Consider the following 21080-nt stretch of genomic DNA (forward strand, 5'->3'; position numbering starts at 1 on the left):
GCAGCCTGTTGCTGAGCCGGAGGCCGAGAAGGATGCGCTTGTTGGAGAGGTTGGTGTCGGAGTTCCTTCTACTGCTGCGTGAACTCAATCTGAAGGACGCGCCTTCAAGAGACCTCGGTTGTCATTGGGGTCGACTTCGACCTCCGCTCTGGAGAGGTTGATGAATTTTGACCCGCTTGATCATGTTCCTCTGAGGAGGATTCCTCGCGGCGTTCGGGAGACGGTGGCTAAGTATGTCTCGGAGGGGAACAGGAAGGTTCTTGTGACTGACTTGGACTCCGTGATGAATCGTAGGGCTGCTCGGGAGCATATGCTTCACGGTGTTCCAGGCTTCAGGGCGCCTGGTCCAACGGAGCCTCACCATGCTATGATGGCTCAGTTTCATCAGAATGAGGTTAGATCTTGGTATTGCTCCTCCTTGCCTTAGTCTTTCTTTTCGCTCTATTTATCTAAATGTTTTTCTTCTTCTATGCCAACGTCTGGTCTTCCATCACCTTTGAGTGCAGCTATTGGGAGGAGAAATGCATCAGGAAGTATAACGAGGTATTTTTTACCGACGTTGCTTTCCTCAGTTTTGAGCTGTGGCATGTTCGGGCGAAGATGGTCGAGTTGGAGATTGCTTCCAAGGAGATGAAAGCGGAGGTTGAGGCTAGCGTTGGCCTTGTTCAGGCTCAGCGCGAGACTGAAGTTGAAGAGGTCCGTGTCCTTCGAGAGGATTTGGAGGCTCTTCGGAAGAAGTCAGAGGGCCAGTCTCTTTGCTATTCTCAGCTTTACGAGATTAAGCAGAAGATCGAGATTGAGGCTGAGAAGGTGCCTCACTTGAAGGCTGAGCTGAAGAAGAAGTCGGAGGAATGCGACAAGCTGCTTAAAGAGAAAGCCGAGCTTTATACTCCTGAACAATGTCAGGATCAGTATTGGGTCGGTATCTGCGGTGCTCGTCGCATATTCGCGAAGAACATGCCTGAATTCGACTAGGCGACAAACGTAAGTGCTTGGTTTACAGCAATAGACACTTGTGTATGTAGCCACTTTTGCGACGAGATTTTTGATCCGTCGTAATTAGGTTGTCAATAAAGATACAATTTCTCGTAGTGTTAACCAAATAAAATAAATGTCAGACAAAGTTACTAACTTCTACTATATACGTACAAAGTAATTCTACTTTTTTTTCAAGTTTTCATTTCACGACCTATGTTAGTTTTGTTAAACACGTAATAAATACAATGACATTCAAATAGAAGACCGCATATATAAAAACCAAATGAAAGCTTCTATCCTTTGCGACCACATCTCACTTGCACGGCCAAGGTCTTCTTTGCTACATTTGGGCAAGGATCCTTGTCGAACCCATTCACTGGTATTGTGCAACTCTCTTTTCCTAAACAATTCTGCTCAAAGAAATAACAAAAATTTAATTATCACAAAAAATGTGATGAATGAGTTATTGGAATTGTATTAGTGTCATGGTTAGGGGTGTTTATCGGTCCAAATTCCTATCGTATTGTATCGAAGACCGGGATTTCGATAATTCAAAATCGGGTAATCCCCGGATCGGACCGCTTTGGACAGGTTGTAGCCTTATTTCTATATTCTGTTACTTTTTATAAAATACGGTATATATATATATATATATATATATATATATATATATATATATATATATATATATATATATATATATATATATATATAACTAATTGTTTAAAGTTTTTTCAAAAATATATAATAAACATTACATAATATAGTAATATTTCCAGCATATTAAAGTACGAAATTAACTTTTAAAATACTATAGTTTTTACTATATTTATATTTTTTAAGGAAATTCGTTCCAAATCGGACCAGACAAGAGCGTGGACAAAAAAATAACATTTTTCGACCTGGAGACTGGACGAATTATCTCCACTCTGGTCCGGTTTGAGGTCGGTCCAATCCGGTCCACTTTTTCGATCCAGGGATATTTTTGCACACCCCTATAAAGATGGTTGTGGGCATTTATGAAAGAATTTTGGGCTAGCATGGCACGAATCTTGGGTCAAGCCTAGGCCGCATTTTTCTAGAAATAGCATGACAAGGCATGACCTACCCAGCACGATAAAACACGTTTAATTTAGGAAATTTCTTCTTAGACATGTGGGTCCATGAGCCTGGGCCCCATTTTTATAACTTTTGGCCCAACCTGATAAAGCAGGTTTTGGCGTGGGCCCGACCCGTTCAAGTCCAACCTGAAACCCAACCTGACCCACAACCATCTTTATCCCCTAGAACTCATAGTTGATTTTAATTTTAAGGCATCTAGCTATGAGCAGGAATAAATGTAAACATCAACACTTAATTAACAACTACTTCCCTTTGTCCCTTTTTGTTTGCCCCATTTACCATATAAGCTCTTAGGAACACAATTTTCCTCTCACATCAAATATATTTAGCCCACCGTTTTATCTCTTCTCAATTCCACACAACCAAAACTTAATAAAGGACAACTGGAATATGGGGAAAATAATTATGGACAAAGGGAGTATATTTTAGAGGGGTTTGTTAGAGTGTAGATTGTGTGTTCACCTGTTCAACGATTTTGACAGTATTGGGAGAGTTGCAGTTGCCAAGAAGGAAGTATCCACAAACACCAATTGGGTTGCCAAAACTAGCAAACTCAACGCGGTTGATAACTTTGTCCTTAGGGCACTTAAGGGATGCCTTAAGTTGAGGGTTATCCCCTTCAGCAACAGGCACAATTTGGTTGTTACCAGTATTCCTCTTCCATGACCAAACATCAGCAGGCCAATCTTCGTTTATGATGCTGCAAACACTGTCCCTATTCACTGTTTCTATTTGTACGGTGTTTATGTTCCCTCCCGCCTCGTCGAATATCACCAACAAGTTGTCCTTTGGCTTCACAAACGATCTTGGGATGTGGTACCTGTAACCATATATTATTTTAATATTTAAATATATATATCGTCTTATGATATTGGTCAAAGATATGCATTGAAAACTGTGTTCAGTTGACTTACTCCTTTTGAGAAGGTTTTTCCAAGACGGATAGGTAGGATGACCAGTAACGTCCAATGCTTTGGCCGTTTACCCAAATGATACCTTTGGTCATGTTCTCCATTCTAATAGCTAATGGTTCATCTCCCTCCGGTTCATCAAAGTATGCCTGAAAATAGTTGTTCGTTGTTAGTCATCCTTTAATATCTTGTTTGAAACTATTAATGTAACAATAACCTTACTGAACCAATATCTATCAGTCTATTACAGGTTAGTCAGTCAGGTTATGCAGGTCTATACTTGAGTCATTCCCACACATTTTGTATTCAATAGGGCTCGGTCCTGTAACCTCCAAGTCACAAGATGAATTCCCTACCAACATGTATTACGACCATATTGTCTTATGCCACGTAATATTGTGAGGGTAAAATCATACTATGCAGTGGCAGATCCAGAAATTGTACTAAGTGGGGTCACTATTACAAAATTAATGAAAAAATAATTAAACTAAGTACTTTTTAATATACGATAATGATAAAGGTCGCAACATGCGACCTTTAAGCCGTGTCATAACGATGACATGACATGCTTGTGTCATGATTTAAATTGGAAACTAAAATGTTTAATTTATATAACCTACTAGATTAGGTCCCGTGCACGCACGGTTATTTGAAAATTATTGATTGACCATCTTTTTTAACCGAAATATTTATCCCTTAAATCTATTGCGTAATTAATAAATCTCGAACATACTCATTTTATCATACAATTTTAGCTCTATTACGTATTATATATTTTATATATTTAATATGATGATTTGAACAAATTAAATATTTGATATGCTTAATATGAAAAAAATATTGAGTAAGAATGTTTTTTTATTATTGATATGACTATCTGACTAAATATTACCAAAATTGTCTAATTTTGTCATATTTAATAATCCTATAATTTTTTCTATTTATAAACATTTATACAAAAGGAGAGAAAATAAAAATAGAATAAAGTAAATTTTTTTTTAGGAATGGGTTTTTGGCGGGAAAAAATCGCATCAGGAATTGACATGTGTCATTTCTGGTGTCTCTTTTAGTATATAGTAATAGATTATACATGTTTCAAAAAAATGTAGGAAAATATTAATATTCTAATTTATTTCCTTCTTTATATTGATTGTCTTATTTACATATTTTCATAGTAAAAGTATTGCATTAATAGTAAAAATATTCTGATGACGCGTAACCTACGTGGCACCGATATGTTCCAATTAAACTCTGATACGTTAGAATGCGATGACGAAATATTGTCGCAACTTGCGACCTTTGTCATCACACTTTGATATGAATTAATGAAAAATTAACTAAAATATAATGCAACTTTTTTCGGCCAAGTGACTCCACTAGGTATACATTGGCTCTCCCAATGATAATACGTACCCCGATACAATTTGCTTTTAAAGTTTGTCAATGCATAACTTAAACAATTAATATATTTAATTATTGATAAGTAAAATTTATATTCCGTAAACATTTGATTTTCGCAAAATATATATTAAGATGAATCTAACAAGATCTTGCATGAATATGTTTTTTCTAAAGTATATACAAAGTACATCATAAGAAATAAACAAAGTAAATTGCGTAAATAGTACAAAAAGCAAAGTATTGTAACTATTTTAAACGGATGAAATATTTACCTTATACCAAGTAAGGGGTTCGCCAGCCCCTGATGCAGGGGACCATTTAGCCGTCGTTAATCCTTCCTCTGTGAAGTACTTGAGCTTCTCGCCTTGCAAACCAACCTGCATTTCATTAAGCTTTTTGTAAATAAATTTGTAGAAATTAAAAGAAGTCACTAATTTTTAAAATTTATTTTTATTTTCTTCTTCATGCAGTTTGTTAATGTACCGTGTGTTGCCAGCCATTGTAAGAGATATCAAGGTTTCCGGTACCGAGACCTAAGATCTCCACTGATCTTATCCCTGTAAACCTACGTTCCATATAGCTTCCACTATCCTGCGACCGCCACCACAAAATACATATACAAAAATCTTTAAGGAACAGAAAGAGTACTCGAAAGAAAAAACAAATATAAAAAAATACAACAATGTTATACCTTTGTTATATTCGACTTATTTGTCTGAACTTATGTTATATGAACTTAACTGAACTTATTTTATCTGAAAAAACTTATTTTGTCTGAAATGAGTTTATTTATGTTTGAAAATATCTGGAAAAAAACCTTATATTATCTGAACTTATTTCTAATAATAAGTCGAACATAAACGAGTCTATGTTTGTTGTTAATTACCGGTAATCCAACTGTGCAGCCCAAAATTGAAATATTGTTCAATCCTTCCTTTAATCTTATGGCTACTGAGAATGGGAAGTTGTATTCTCTCTTTACTCCATGCGCGGTTCCTATAAAGAAAAATGATGTGATGATCTTTCGAGGACAAATTAAACAAGAAGATCAATAAGAAACGAATTGGGCATTTCGCACAAGCATACCAACATATTCTCCGTTGACAAAGGCAACTAAAGAGTGGCCAAGACTGAGAACTTGCAAAACTGGTCGAAGCGATTTTTTGAATGGCAAGTCTGAACTGTCTAAATCTACACTGGAAGCCGGAAATTTTGTTAGGATTTAATACCATACAATTAACGGATTTTTCATGAAATGCCCCTGAGGTTTGCGTTAATGCACCAAATACCCCTAATGTTTCCAGAATGCACCAAATACCCCTGAGGTTTAAAACAATAACACAAAATACCCTTAATGAGCATTTTCCGTCCATTCCGTTAAGTCTCCGTTATCGTGAATTTATTTTTTTGTCCTTACTCAACCATTATCTCTACTAATCCTAATATTAACCCTTAATTATATTATTTAAACCCCAAAAAAATTAACTACTTTTTTTTTTTTTTTAAAAACCCAATTCCCTTTTCCTCTTTTCTTTGGATCTTCAACGGCAGCATCACCATGGCTGCCCTTTTCTCTCCTCCTTTCCCTTGGCCTTCACTCTTAATTTCTCTCACATCCATGGAAGTTGTTCTTCATCTTCAAAATTCTAAAGCTTTTATAATCCTCTTCAGATTATTATTGATTGATGTTGTGATTTTGCCCCAATTCTTCTGAAATCAATTGAATTCAAATAATACCCAACTCTCCAAATCCCTCATAAACGATTTAATTGATATTACCCAATCACCAAAACCTGGTCTGTAGATTTGAAGGAGATGGTGGCTCTTGGGCGTTGGGGGTGGTGTCGATTCTTGGGTCACCGAATCCTTGGGGTGGTGTCGACTCTTGGGCAGCCGAACAAGAAGAAGGAGAGGACTTGAAAGTCACAGTTCTTCCCCAAATCACACCGGGAACAGAAATAGCAATGGAGGTGGAGATCGGCGAGAAAGAGATCAAATCCGCCGGCGGAGAAGCTTTGACCGATGGGCGGTGAGGATTGCGTATTCACGGCTGGGAGATCGAGACTTCAAGAAGGAGAGAGAAAATCCAGCCACCCCGACCTCCGCCAGAACAAACACCTAGAGCTTATCGGAGAAGCCAATGTCGGAGAAACCAACGTCGTGGGTTCGATGATGATAGGAGACAGAAAAGATGAGATTTCGAGGGCTGATGAGGTTGATAATTGGGCCTCTATGAAGAAGCAACTTCAATGGTGAATAGTGGAAGAGGGTAGCGGTGGTGGTGATGGTGGGGGTGATTCTCATATAATGGTAATGGTGAAGAAGAGGAGAGAGACTTCCATGGGAAGAGGAAAGAATAAAGAAAAAGAAAGAGAAAGGAAGAGAAGAAAGAAAAGGGAAATAGAAAAAAAAAAAATTAGAGAAGTTAAGTTAACGGAAAAGTTAACTGAATAGACGGAAAACAGTCAATAAGGGTATTTGATGATATTGTTTTAAACCTCGGGGGTATTTGGTGCATTCTGGAAACATCAGGGGTATTTGGTGCATTAACGCAAACCTCAGGGGCATTTCATGAAAAATCCGTACAATTAATTATAAAGGTTTTTACGATAAGGTACTTAATATGACACACTTTTTTAATTTTTTAGGAACTGAAGGAAAAAACAACTACCTTGTGTTTTTTATTTATAAGACGCTACCTTATACAGAATATTCCGTTTATGAGACCTAGCCCCATTGACTTTTCTCCTAGATTTTGATATAAAATGACAAAAATGCATCTCCTTGTATATACTACACCAACTAACACCATTAACATCAAAACCAAATTGTTCTTGCTTAAACCATTAACTTCTTACACAAAATTTTATGCCATAATTGCCGCTCTACCTTCCCTTCTATGCTCGCAACTTTTTTTTTCATTTTATATCAAAATTTAGGAGACAATAGAGGTGAGTCCCACTTACGAAATAACGGACAAATTTTGTATGTGGTAATATTTTAGAAAAAAAAACTTGATACTCTGAAGTATAAGGTAGTTATTTTCAATAAGAAACTAGGTAGTGTTTTTAGGGGAAAAAAGTGCCATATTAGGTCGTTTTTTACAAAAAAAAATAGAAAAAAAAAGTAAAAGAAAAAAATAGAAAACATATACTTCAATTATCACGTTACTAATTGTTAAACGTAGTAGTATAGAAGGTGCATCCAAATTCAATTATCACGTTACTAATTGTTACCTGGTTCTATACCATAAATAGTCACTGTTATCTTTGGTAACAAAGTATTGTTCTTTTGGTTCCCTTGAGAAGAAACCTTCAGTTGGTATGTAATCTGACGTTTTCTCCCATTTCAGGTTCCTATGTGCCACCTCGGACCTGATAAATTCTCTTGCACTATGTTGAGCTATCATCTGTTTGTCAAATTAAAAGATCATTAACTTCATTATCTCAAGGTTGCACGTTAAATAACTTCATTAGTATTGTTTTACCGGCCACGATATGATGTTAACACTTAAGGAGTGTTATATTCACATGCTTTCACTTAACTTATTGAAATTTATTGGAACTTATTTTAGTTATATATTGTACTCGTGTAACTTTTGTTTTAATTTCTTGAACTTATATTATCTGAACTTTGTTTTTCCAAAAGATAAGTGGAAATAAGGTGAATATAATAAGGTCTTACATAGTCTGTATTATAGACAAGAGTCTTGCAATCCGGGAGGATGCTGATGGACTTGGGTGGAACTTTATGTTCTTTGCCTCTGAATTTCATTGTTTTTGTCTCATGTGTGTGGTTATTCCATAGGAACGCAGCACAAAGATCTCCCGCCTCATAGAAAGTTGCCTGCCCATTGCATAAAAATATCAAAAGATATCGCGTTAGTTGATAGAATATTTTATATGTGATCCTAGATAATAATAATACTGTTTTTTTTCATTTTTGAAATTATATCAACTAGGATTACTATGTTATCTCAACAATAACACTATATTTTTTCCTTTCTTTCTTGTCGTTCTAGCTAAAGATGGTTGTGGATCAGGTCGAGTCAGGTCGGGCCGACACGAAAAGGCACGACTTGACAGGAGTACGAAGCTGTGGGTTGGACTTAGGCCACATTTGTTTTGGAAAAAGCACGAATAAGGCAAAACATGAATCAATCTGACACGACAAAAGCACACTAAATTAAGTAAAATTAGGCTTAGACACGACAGCCCGACCCGACAGGCATGGAAGCCTGTGAGCCTGGGTCGGGTTTAGGCCCGATGCAAAGTGGTATCGACTAGGTTATACCTCAAAATCAGCACCGTTCTTTCTGATGCCAAATTTTCCTTCAAGGATGGGCCTCTTGGCTAGCAAAAGAGCATGGTGCAAATCCCTCAAGTGACCCCATTTGGGATCTCTTTTTAGACCTAACAATGATCATAACAAAAAAAACAAGTTCAAACTATCATTTATACAGTGTGATGCAGCATATACTTGCATCATGTCACATCCTATGTAAGAGGGAGGGAGGGATGTGAGTCACGTGAGGAAAATTACAAGAGCTCATTACCAAATTCATCAATTGGAGCTTCGTCGTAGTAGCGAGTCGTGACAAAGGAGGCAGCAGTTCTTCCATAGTTAGTACCACCGTAATACTACATAAACAATAACTAGTATTTAACAAATTAACACCCTAAGAGCCATAATAATGGGGGAAAAAACTATTATAAAGGTTCGATATGATATTTTATTAATTACAGATAGCTAGGATAGTCAACCAGTTTTATTGGTGCGAAAAAGTCATACAGTGGGGAATTCAAACATATAACCTGTTGTGACAGACCCTCAATCTTAACCGGTCACTAGGCCAAGACATTATTGGTGAATTGTTTTATAATTTGGGACTATATTCGCATTTCATACGTGACTATTCTCTTGAGTGGGGGAATAAACTCAGTAGGGGTACGTACGTTATAGTCTTATAAATAATTAAGTTACCATGTAATAGTTGACATGGCTTCCACTCTTTGAGAACCAACGAGCCACTGAAAAGGCAATATCTTCAGCTGATCTTTGAGAAGGAGCATCTCCAAAAACTCTATACCTGTAAACAAATAACAAGTACGGTAGTTTAAAACAAGGAAAATGATATACACAACTCTAAATTAATAGTTACAATGAAAAATTTAAGTGAAATCTATACCAATCAATACGTGATTTTATCATGCATATCCTTTAATTAAGAGGTACTTTGTACCAATGAAGTACGGAGTACTACGTATATGATTATGAAATGAAAATACAAAATTACAACGCTAGCTGAAGGTAAAACTTCTTACTGAGCACTCCAATTCTCAGTCCACAAAGATGGTTTTCCTTGACTATTTTGACCTTGGAATGTATCTCCACAATGCCTGCCATTACATGCATTGATCTACCCCGGGGAAGAAAAAAATATCAGTTTATAAGACACAATATTAACTTTTGTTAAATTTTGGAGTACAAATTTACTTTTATTTGATTCAATTTGTCAGACATTTGTTATCTCTATATTTTTCTCGTAGATGTCGTATGATTCTTTATCCCTAAATTAATTTTCTCTTTAAAAAAAATAATTTTGATTTTTGCATTTACCACTTCACCGGGTGCATCTTTAGATTTGCACATAATCCACGGAACATTAGTTTTGAGTCCAACAGCCATATTCCCTGCCCAATGAATGTATCTCTCTGCTGCATCATCGTAGGCGTCCTTAACATGGTCGTACTCATTCTCGATCTACAAAAAGAGAATGCAAATGGAGTTTAATCGTCACGTTAGTTTAAAATTAAATTAAGCACATCATCAACTATCAAGATAACAATAAATTCCGAATATACTACATTGATAATTAGATACCTGAGACATGATAATAGGACCTCCTTGTGGAGCATATAAGTTGTTATCCTTCATTAGGTTAACCACCCTGGTGACCCAATTCTCCATATTCGTCTACATATATATAATATACAAACAAATAATGTTACATTAACATTATTTACGTAGTATGTAGTATAATATGTAATCAATTAAGTTCAAAGTCTCAACTTTTTTCTGATATCATGCAGAATTAACAGTGTTGTTAATTAAGATCACCTTATATGCCGGATTATCTGTTCGGTATGTGATATTGGGCTCCTCTCTTAGCCAATATGGAAGTCCACTGTTACAATCCAAGGCCATTTTTTTACAATTTTGATGAAAATAACAATTTTTAAATATTTTTAAACTATTTGATAAAATAAATACGGAGTAGTGACGTTTTGTAAATAAAATCAGAGTCTCGTAATTTTATATATTAATTACCCATGATTCCATTCAGCTTGGATGAATGGCCCAACCCTAAGGGTTGCCCACATTCCCTTTTCAGCCACTAATTTCATGAATTTCACCAAATCATGGTTGCCTGTGAAATCAAACTGCAAAAAAGATACTGCATGTGAAATTAAAATTCTACCAAATTATTGATTCTAAATTCTAATATTGATAGGCATGTTAATTTTATAAGGGTAGTAAATGGTAATCTCCAAAGGAATACTTTTTCTGTTCCATAACGATGTTTCAGTTCATGTTTTTTACACTATTTACAATTGAAAGAAATCTTCTAAAGTCTTTCTAATACTTTTTCCGTTACACTATTTACCGTTGAAGGAGTATATAAGAAAAAAACATATTTATGTGGGGTCTTGTTCGATTCGTGTCAATAAGTACTTTAAGAATATCAAATTTTATGATTTTTTAATATTGTGTAATTATAAATAAAAAATGATATAAAATGTGCATTGATAAACGTGGAGAAAGAAAAGAAATTGGAACGTTATTATAAAGTGGAGTGAGTATGTGTATTACTAGTATGTGTATAATCAATACATTGTATATTAACGAAAAGAGTTCTGTGATGTTCTAGTTATGTGGTGTTCTTTCTAAATAAAGTAGGATTACATTTTCGGAATCTCGGAGCACTTATATAAAAATGATCGTTGTCATACACTTGACATGCCAATATTTTTTTGGGTACAAGTACATCTAATGATACTCCATGAGTCCATGTTACAGTTACACATGACATTTCTATCTATGGATAATGTATTAATGTTAGTAAATTACGCACGTACCTGGCCTTTAAGCGGCTCATGAATGTTCCAAAAGACGTAAGTTTGGATTGCATTCAAGCCACCCTCTTTAGCTTTGTCAAGGACGGCATCCCACATCTAAAAACCCCCACGAAAATCCGACATAATGGACATAATTACCATTAGTATAACAATTTATAAGGTTTATATATATATATATATATATATATATATATATATATATACTACTTCCATTTAAATGATTTTTATAGTTACTATTTGCACAAATATTAAGATAAAAGAAGAAAAATATTTTAAAAGGTGGATGGAAATAACAAAATATGGATAAAGTAAGAGAAATGTGTAAAAATGTGTGGTGTAAGAAAAAAATTAATAAAGTAAGAGAAATTAGGATCTTTTATCAAACTGGCTACTTTTACAATTTTATTTACCAAAATGACTATTTTAAAAATCTATTTCCCAAACTAGCTAAAATGTATTTACCAAAATGACTATTTTATTTTTTGGCAAAAACCATTAAACCGGTTTGGTTTTGTTCATTTTTTTTTTAATATAGTGAGCCGGTCTTTTTTCCATTTTTTTAATTAATCTTTTATTTTTGTCTACTTTATACTCCGAATTGTTTTTTCTTTTGAAATTGCTCACAAATAATTCAAATGTTGCTCATGATTTTGTAATTTCGATACATACACGATACACCATAGTAATAATTTAAGTTCGTTTACTTACCCATTTTAATATTTTAATCACGTTTACTTTTTGTCAACCTAAACTCCACTGGTTGGCAAGTTTGTATTATGCTTGTTATGAAACATCATCTTCTCAAGTTACACCATTGCTTGCTATTTCTTGCTCCAATGATAAGTTAATTATTAATTCATTATTTTAATTAATTTTTATTCAATTCATAGTTTCATACTTAATAATGATATTTCAGTAATTTAAAAAATCAAAAAAAATACAAGTGGCTATAGTAAGATAGTGACGTGGTCAAACTTGTAGGCCGGGATAAAAGACGCAAAAAGTTTTATTGTTAGACGCCTTTATTGCACGCGCTACTCTTCTCCTTCACTTCACTTTCACGCACACGGTTTTAGATTATGTTAAATTCTTGGGTGATCGAGTTTTCCAAGCAAATTCGTTTAACACAACGAGTTCGCTTATCTAAGCGAATTAACAATATCCGCGACAACGGTTCAACTAATTTCTTTATAGTTTTAATATTTGCGAGCAAGTCCCTATAAAAAAAACTTGTGAAGTTTCTAAGAGGCTAAAAGTATAAGCAAAACGTCAATCGTTTCACTACTTTAAAAAAAAATTAAAATGGTTCACCATTTTAAAAAATTAAATTGGTTCATTGGTTTTTATTAAAAAAAACTCAAAGTTAATTGGTTTTTAATTTAAAGTCAAAATAGTAGCTACTTTGGGAAATACAATTTAAAAATAGCCATTTTAGTAAATAAATTTTGAAAAGTAGCTAGTTTGGTAAAAGATCCGAGAAATTAAGTGGAATGTGGTAAATATTGTGAGACAATAAGAGTAATATAGTAAGTTTTTATGTCCAAAAATAGTATACAACACATTGTAAAGAACATTATGAAACGGAAACAAAAAGTGTAAAAAATCATTTTGAAACAGATGTAGTACGAGGTGAGAAAATTAAACTTATGAGACCCTCCCCACGTAGGGAACTACTAAATATCGTTTTGTACAATCGAGGATAGACCGATAATGTACAATCTCATGCATACCACATCAAGAACTCGAGGATTCGAGGGTATTAGATTGATCGAGAGAAGATGAGTAACGAAAAGCTAGAAGGGAATGGGAAATGAAGGGGAAAAAAATTAATTTATTTTTCATTGTTTGGTTTGATAAAATGAAATGAGGGGAAAAAAGAAGATGATTTGACAACTTTTAATTTTCTTCTTCCTTCCCAATTCCCACAATATTGGAAGAAAAGAAAAATGAAGATTTATTAATGACATTTTCATTCCATTTTCCTTCTTTTTCCATCAAATTCTACATAATTTTTGGAACCAAACATGAAAAACTATATATTTTTTTTCTTTTCCTTCCAATTCCTTTATACCAAACAAAATGTTAAGAAAATCTCATACATACCGCAACAGGAACACGAGGGTAATGGATTGATCCAGAGAAGATGAGAACTCGTTTGCCATCAATAAACAACGACCGCCCATCGAAGGTAACACTAGAAGGTTTGCCTGGTTTCGGTGTAATATCATCACCATCTTGTTCCTCGCAATGCACGGCGACGAACAAGAACAGAAGGGCTAACATTAACGCCGTGTATTTACCACGTCTTGCCATGATTTTCCTAACCTCAAAAAAAAAATCTTCTTACGAAGAAGAAGAGAAATGAAATTAAAGGTTAGAAATTTTGATCTCCCATATTAGCTAGAAAGAGGAGAAAATGTTTGTTCATGTACAACTAAGATCATAATGGGTGTTACACGAGAAAAACAAGGGGATAATCGATGGATAAATGCTGGATTTTAGAGAAATTTGTTTTTGTTTCCTTAATTATTGATTGGTTGGTATAATCTTAAACAAGGAAATAAACATGCTTAGTGGTTAAAAGTGCTTCAAATACATCCTTATTTCATTATTACTTATGAGTTTATAGAAATATCTAATGTATTAATTTTATTATCTTGGACAACTGGCCCAGTATTTTAGGAGAGTTTGTTAATTTTACTTTGTACGGAGTATTAAACATCTCTTTGTACCCCGAATTAATTAAGCACATAGATTTTAATTGTAATATTCTTCCTCGCTCTACTTTTGTCTTACTCCTTTTCTCTCTCTAAGAATCAGATGGTTGATTCTTCATATGGTATCGGAGCAAGTATGATCGATTTCACTCGCATTACTCTTCTAACTTCTTGATTCGTTGGAATCAAATATTAGAAGGATGTTACTATTACTAACTATTGTATTAACATTGTAACTAGTGTCATTTAGTTCCTTATGTTACTAGCTTGTAATATTGCCATTTAGTTTTATATTAGTATAGTACCCGTGCGATGCACGATTTGTAATCTAAATATAAATTTATATGAAATCTGGTAGATAATTTTCATCAAAATAGAGTTTATAGATATTCTCCAAATAAAAAGTAATTAATGATGGATAAATTTATTATTTCTCATTCGTTGTCTTATTTATTAAAATAATTTAAATAAATAAGGGTACATAGATAAAATTATTTTCATTCTCAGTCACAACTTGTTTCAAACATAAAGTTATCTCACCCGCCCTTCACTTCGATGATAATTCCCACTTAATACTCGCACACTCACCTAAAGATGGTTGTGGGTCGGACCGGCCCGAAGCCCGACCCGACCCGGCACGAGCACGAAAAAGCACGGCCCGGCACGGGCATGAGTGGGCCGATCCTCGGCCTTAATTTTTTGGAAGAAGCACGATAAGGCACTGCACGACTCGACCCGGCACGACAAAGCACGCTAAATTTAGTAAAATTAGCCTTAGGCACGACGGGCCAGCCCGGCCCGGCACGAAATTATGTGGGCTTGGGCTGGGCCTGGGCCTTGTTTTTAACTTTTCGGCCCGGCACGACACGAAACAACGTGGGCCTGGCGTGGTCCCGACCCGGTTAGGCCCATGGCCCGTGTGTTCGACCCGTCTCGGCCCACGGCCTCTTTACACTCGCCCCGTCAACCTCATGACCCAATCACTTAACACATATCTCGACCATTTACTTTATTGAGTTAGAGATGACATTTAGGCGGGGCAGAGTCTGCACACCTGCACCAGCCTACTATTCTCATCTTCATCCCCTCCATCTACGATAGGAACGATACCCAACCCTCCCAACCCCCATCTCGAGCGGTACAAAATAAAATTCATCCCCTCTTCATCACCTCCCTTCCAGTGTACCCACACCCACCCTTATACTTGACTTTTTTTTGGTAAGAGAGTTTTGAATTTTAAAATTCTATTATATAGAGCCTTTGAAAATTCGTTTGTCTGATTAGAGTTATTGAGTATATAAAGAAAACATTATAATATGTCAGTTAATATGTAAGTTAATATAATCAATCTGATGAAGAATTAGCGACTCGTATGGGTCCAACCTGAAATCCATCATCGCATTTCACCCGCGACGAATGCATTTTTCAACCCCATCACCCAATAAATCAGGTTTCCTTCATCGCCGCCCACTTGGGGCGGATGCACAGAGGGATCTCCCAAAACACTCGCCCCACTGACAATCTGACATCCCTATATTCGATAAATAGTCCAATTTTCCTTTCAACTAAATTTTAAATATATTGACATAAGTTTATTACAAAGTATCAAATGATTTCATTAGTTATAATATTGACAAAAATATTAAAAAGTGACATACATAATTAGGATTAGGTGAGTGTTCACAAATCCGATCAATTCGAACTCGCCCCATCACCAAGGCGGGTACATGTTATCCTTATACTTATCCACCAAAAATCTCTTTTTGTTAGTCAACATTAGTCATCATCTACGTTTAACTTAGTCGTCAAACCAATCTAAAAATTCAAACTCGCCCCATCATTAAGTGTGATTCACCATTTACATATATAAATTTTATTTTGCACGAAATTTTAAAGTGATATTACAATCGTTTACATTAATATATATATATATATATATATATATATATATTAATGTATATATAATTTTTTTATTTCAAACATATTAATAATAAGGAAACTTAATCATCTAGATCATATGACTTTGGACATAGCTGATTACGATATATTAGTCAAATTTTCAATCAACATGCTCTTAAGACTTTAGTAAAATGAGCGAATAAATTATTACCCGTGATCCGTATAAAGATATTACGATAATGAGAATGTGGTAAAAGTTGTTTTTGATATTTAAGATTAAAGAATAGGCTTCATATTAAAGAAATTATATAGCTAGGGGCTCACTTTGTTAAATGGCATGTAAAATGTTTGAGACAACCTTGTTTAATCATTAAATCAAATGTTAACTTTTGTTATGCATATCAGTATTCGTTACATGACACAAATTCTTAAAAAGTGGATAGTATTATAATAATATAATTGATATTCCAAGTTAAACTATTATAAGATTTTCAATATCGGTTGTCAGAAATTGTATGCAAAGATTTTTTATTGGATTACAAATAATAAACTATCAAAGGAACATTCGAACATATCTGTACTCAGTATATGACACAATTTCTAAACGAAACTTGATAGTAGTTACAATTAGTAATTATTTATGGTGTAAAAGAGGAAAATCAGAGAGCAGCATTTGTCATCTCTCATCGATTTGCCTCTCTTTTACTGTAGTACGGAGTGTATATATAGTTTGGATGTTATATATTTAGATTTTATGGGCTTAGATTTACCTAAAAAATCTAACATATCTTTTTCTCAAATTAGTTAAGAAAAATATGGGCTAATGATGCGTTACACATTCTCAGCCCTTTTTTTTTTGAAGCAGAACATATTTCACGTGAATTAGTGGGCTTTGAAATATTTGTTGGTTAATATTTTTTTTTAAAACTTAATTATTTATATTAAAAGAGAGACCAATCAATGAGTGACAAATGTCATCATCACATTGATTTCCTCTCTTTTAGTATATTAATACTTCCTCCATTTTTTATAATTGCACCATCTTGGTTTTAGCACTATTCGCTTATTCTTATATAGTTATTTTTTGTGATTTATATGTAAGGAAAAATATACTCATGTGGGATCTTGTTAGATTCGTCTCGAAATATACTCTCAAATTATCAAATTTTTATAATTTTTTAAAATATATAATGAGCGATATTAGTAGTTAAAATAGTGCATTGGCAAGCGTGAAATCCCAGATGATGCAATTAAAAAAAATGGAGGAAGTATAGATTACTGGTATTATTTCCATTAATTGGTTTCCATAGGTTACTAGTCTCCTAATAGTTTGTAATAGCTTGTATAAATATCTGATTGTAATTGAGCCACTGAAAAACCAATGAAACACAAAAGACTATAACTTCTCAAATACTCTCTATTGTTTTATCATGGTATCACAGCAGGTTGATTAATCAACATATCAAATCAAAAAAAAAAATCCACAATGACTGAAACCAAGGTGATTGATGCATCCTCCCCTTACTATCTCCAGTGGCGGTGCTAGTATGGGTTCAGTGGGTTCAACTGAACCAGTACTGGTAAAAAAAAACAGCGATTTTACATTAAAAAAAAACAATCAAATGAATTATATAGATTTTGGTTCACAAATGTCGTAACAATTGCTTCTGGCTCAGTGGTCATAAGGAAAATGCAAAGTCAGTTGCATTTACATCCTGGGTTCGACTCCAATAGTAGGCATTAATGTCATAATTTTGTATTTTTCACTTTCCTTTTTGTTTTGGTTGGGGGAAATCTCCTCGTAATTTTTCCCCTTTCTTTTATTTTGTTCTTTCCCTTTTCCTAAGTTCCTCTGTTCTTACACCGTCCATTTAATTTTATAATTTGAACAAAAAAATAGCAATATTATATACTGCCTCCGTCCCTCAATATTTTTTTTGCAAATTTTTGGTTCAAATTGGACTTTAGACTATAAATTGGCCGGGTGTGCCAAATTTTAAATGTATCTTGTGTACAATATAAAGAATATCGTTAAAAAGACGGTGGTTATTTTTATTTTTCGAACTCGTACTATAATTTTTTTGGCACCGCCACTGACTATCTCCATCCCACATCAAACACAAACATCGTCATCTCGCTGGTAGTCTTGCGTGGGGAAAACTATGAAGAATGGGCTCGATCGATGTGCAATGCTTTTAAAGCAAACAATAAAATTGGGTTCTTTGGTGGCACGATTGAACCACCAACAACGGAAGAACGCGATAAGATGGATCTATGGGTGCAGGTGAATTCCATGCTCGGTGCTTGGATACATAACACACTTGACGCATCCATTCGTTCCTCGATTCCTCTTACTGATAATGTAAAGGACATGTGGGATGATATTCGACAAAGTTTCTCGGTTGGAAACGGACCTCGAATTAATGAATTAAAGCATATGATTGCCACTTGTGAACAAGGAGGAGACGCGATGGTCACCTACTATGGAAAACCGGATTGGTGGTATTTTGAAAATAGGGCAGAAGCACGGGGAAGGAGACGCAACAGTCTTGGTGGTCGGGGTAACACTAGTCGTAGACGTGGTAATGCAGTAGCTAATGTTGTTGGTCGCGGCTCAGGCAATGCGGCACACCAATCTATTAGCGAGGAAGACCGTATAACTTCAGTTTCGGATGAGCAATAGGATTTGCATCCCAAGGAGCGGCTCGGGGTAGCTCTTCAGTGGCTGCAAAGGGGTCTGACAAACCTCGTGTCAATATCACTTGCTCACATTGTGGTAAACCTGGCCATGATCAGGAGAATTGCTTTGAACTTCTAGGATACCCAGATTGGTGGTATTTTGAAATTAGGGTCGCAGCACGGGGAAGAGGACGCAACAGTCGTGGTGGTCGGGTAACACCAGTCGTTGATGTGGTAATGCAGTAGCTATTGCTATTGGTCGCGACTTAGGCAGTGCGGCACACCAGTCTATTAGCAAGGGAGACCGTATACCTTCAGTTTTGGATGAGCAATGTAACAAACTTATTTTGTCTTTTAATTCCAACAACGTCAATTCTTCGACCACTAAGATTGACGGTAAGACCCTTACACTAGATGGCTCATCGACTCAGGTTGCTCGAATCATATGAGCGACAATAAGAGTTTATTCAAACTCTTGACTGATACTTCTCCTTCACTAGTGGGTTTACCAAATGGTAAACAAGTAATGATGACGAAGGAAGGAAGTGTGGTATTGAGAGACACATTAATCTTAAATGATGTGTTATATGTCCCCGAATTAAACTACAATTTGATTTCTGTCTCACAATTACTTGCAAGTTCATCTTATAATGTCACATTCACTAATAAGCTTTGTGTAATATAGGACCACAATTCGAGGACCGTGATTGGAGCGGGTGAACAAAGTGACGGGGTCTACTAGTTTAAGTCGATGCGACGTATTCAAGCTCACCATACGACATTGTTGGGACAACATGAGTTATGGCATCAACGACTTGGACACCCCTCTCGGAAATTTGTGTCCCTCTTACCTTTTTTGCAAGTAGTGAGAATAATGCTCAAAGTTTGAGTAATGAATTTCGTCCTTGTGAAGTATGTTTATGTGCTCATCAACCTAAAAGTGTTTTCCCTTTAAGTGAAAATAAAGACAGCGATATATTTTCCTTGATTCATTGTGATATTTGAGGTGATTATAAGGTTTCTTTGAGTGGTGGTGCATACTACTTCCTCACAATTGTTGATGATTTTTCTCGGGTTGTATGGGTGTATTTAATTTCTGCAAAGAGTGAAGTAAGACAAATAATTAAGGATTTTTGTTCTATGGTTCATACTCAATTTAATTAAAGGGTAAAAAATCTTGAGGAGTGAAAATGGTAGGGAGTTCACTTGTTTAAGTAAATTTTATGTTGAATATGGAATTCTGCGTCAAACTTCGTGTGTTTATACACCTTAACAAAATGGTAGGGTAGAACGTAAACATCAACATATCCTAAATGTGGAACGAGCTTTATGTTTTAAAGCCAATCTTCCTATTAGTTTTTGGGGTTGAATGCGCTATAACGACGGCATAATCAAACTCTTACACCTATATTACAAAACAAATCTCCCAATGACATTTTATTTGGAAAATCACCAAATTACTCTCTTATGCGTGTCTTTAGGTGTTTATGTTATGCAAATAATCGACCTATGGTGAAGGACAAATTTGGTCCAATATCACGAAAATGTGTTTTTGTGGGATATGTTTGGTAAAAAAAGGTTGGAGGTTATACGACATAGTACTTTGTCTCTAGGGATGTATTGTTTGTAGAAGAAAAATTCCCTTTTGCTGAACATGTCAATGTTGGTAGTGAGGATATGTCAGTGTATACTGTCGATAATTCCCACAGTTTATTTGAGGATGCTAGTAATTATAGTGTACAAGACAAGGAAAATGAGCTACAAACTCATCCTAACATTTTCATAAATGACCCACCTATCTCACCTAGTCCAATAGCCCAAGATACAAACACTCATTCACAAATACATGAGCAACAACCTCCACATCCTAGGTGTGTCATAGATTATTCAGCCACATCACCTACAAATGTGACTTCTTCTTCCACAGAGATACTTGGTATAGGGCATCGTATTAAGAAGTCGTCGTCTCTACTCAAAGACTTCGTCACCAACACTATTAATGTCAAAAACCCTGTCACTACTACTAGTTCACCCCCTTCAAAGCGGTCCCCGGGTACCCCATTTCATATTGCTTGATATGTAAATTGTGATGCATTTTCTATGAGACACAAATAATTTTTGGAAGCTATCATGTCAGGTGACGAGCCCATCTCTTTTAAGGAGGAAAATAAAAGTCCAGAGTGGTGGTTAGATATGAAAGACGAAATTGATGCTCTAGAACGAAATGGCACATG

At 35.2% G+C, this 21080-nt stretch overlaps 1 protein-coding gene across 1 annotated transcript; it reads right to left on the minus strand.

The window, feature by feature from the left end:
- Nucleotides 1-1082: 1082 nt before the first annotated feature.
- On the minus strand, nucleotides 1083-14071 carry LOC110799920 (beta-galactosidase 14-like). The gene is made up of 19 exons (XM_022005192.2): nucleotides 13655-14071; nucleotides 11552-11647; nucleotides 10743-10855; nucleotides 10533-10599; nucleotides 10296-10388; nucleotides 10032-10175; nucleotides 9737-9831; nucleotides 9396-9501; nucleotides 8968-9052; nucleotides 8706-8824; nucleotides 8097-8258; nucleotides 7649-7821; nucleotides 5499-5608; nucleotides 5299-5408; nucleotides 4896-5003; nucleotides 4685-4789; nucleotides 3015-3160; nucleotides 2563-2920; nucleotides 1083-1388 (listed from the first exon to the last, which is right to left on the minus strand). Exons 1-19 carry the CDS (start codon nucleotides 13862-13864, stop codon nucleotides 1272-1274), a joined length of 2517 nt encoding a protein of 838 aa, XP_021860884.1. The 5' UTR covers nucleotides 13865-14071; the 3' UTR covers nucleotides 1083-1271.
- Nucleotides 14072-21080: the final 7009 nt, after the last annotated feature.

This window comes from Spinacia oleracea, chromosome 4, assembly GCF_020520425.1.
Source record: "Spinacia oleracea cultivar Varoflay chromosome 4, BTI_SOV_V1, whole genome shotgun sequence".
NCBI classification, from domain to species: domain Eukaryota; kingdom Viridiplantae; phylum Streptophyta; class Magnoliopsida; order Caryophyllales; family Amaranthaceae; genus Spinacia; species Spinacia oleracea.

Bases quoted from the DNA above. Each gene is read 5' to 3' on its own strand.
- LOC110799920 (XM_022005192.2), bottom strand. From the start codon at position 13,864: ATGGCAAGACGTGGTAAATACACGGCGTTAATGTTAGCCCTTCTGTTC. The intron at 9,502-9,736 runs GTAAGAAGTTTT...ATTTGTTTACAG, and splicing joins ACTGAGAATTGGAGTGCTCA to GTATAGAGTTTTTGGAGATG. The intron at 5,004-5,298 runs GTAATTAACAAC...TGGCGGTCGCAG, and splicing joins GCTGCACAGTTGGATTACCG to GATAGTGGAAGCTATATGGA.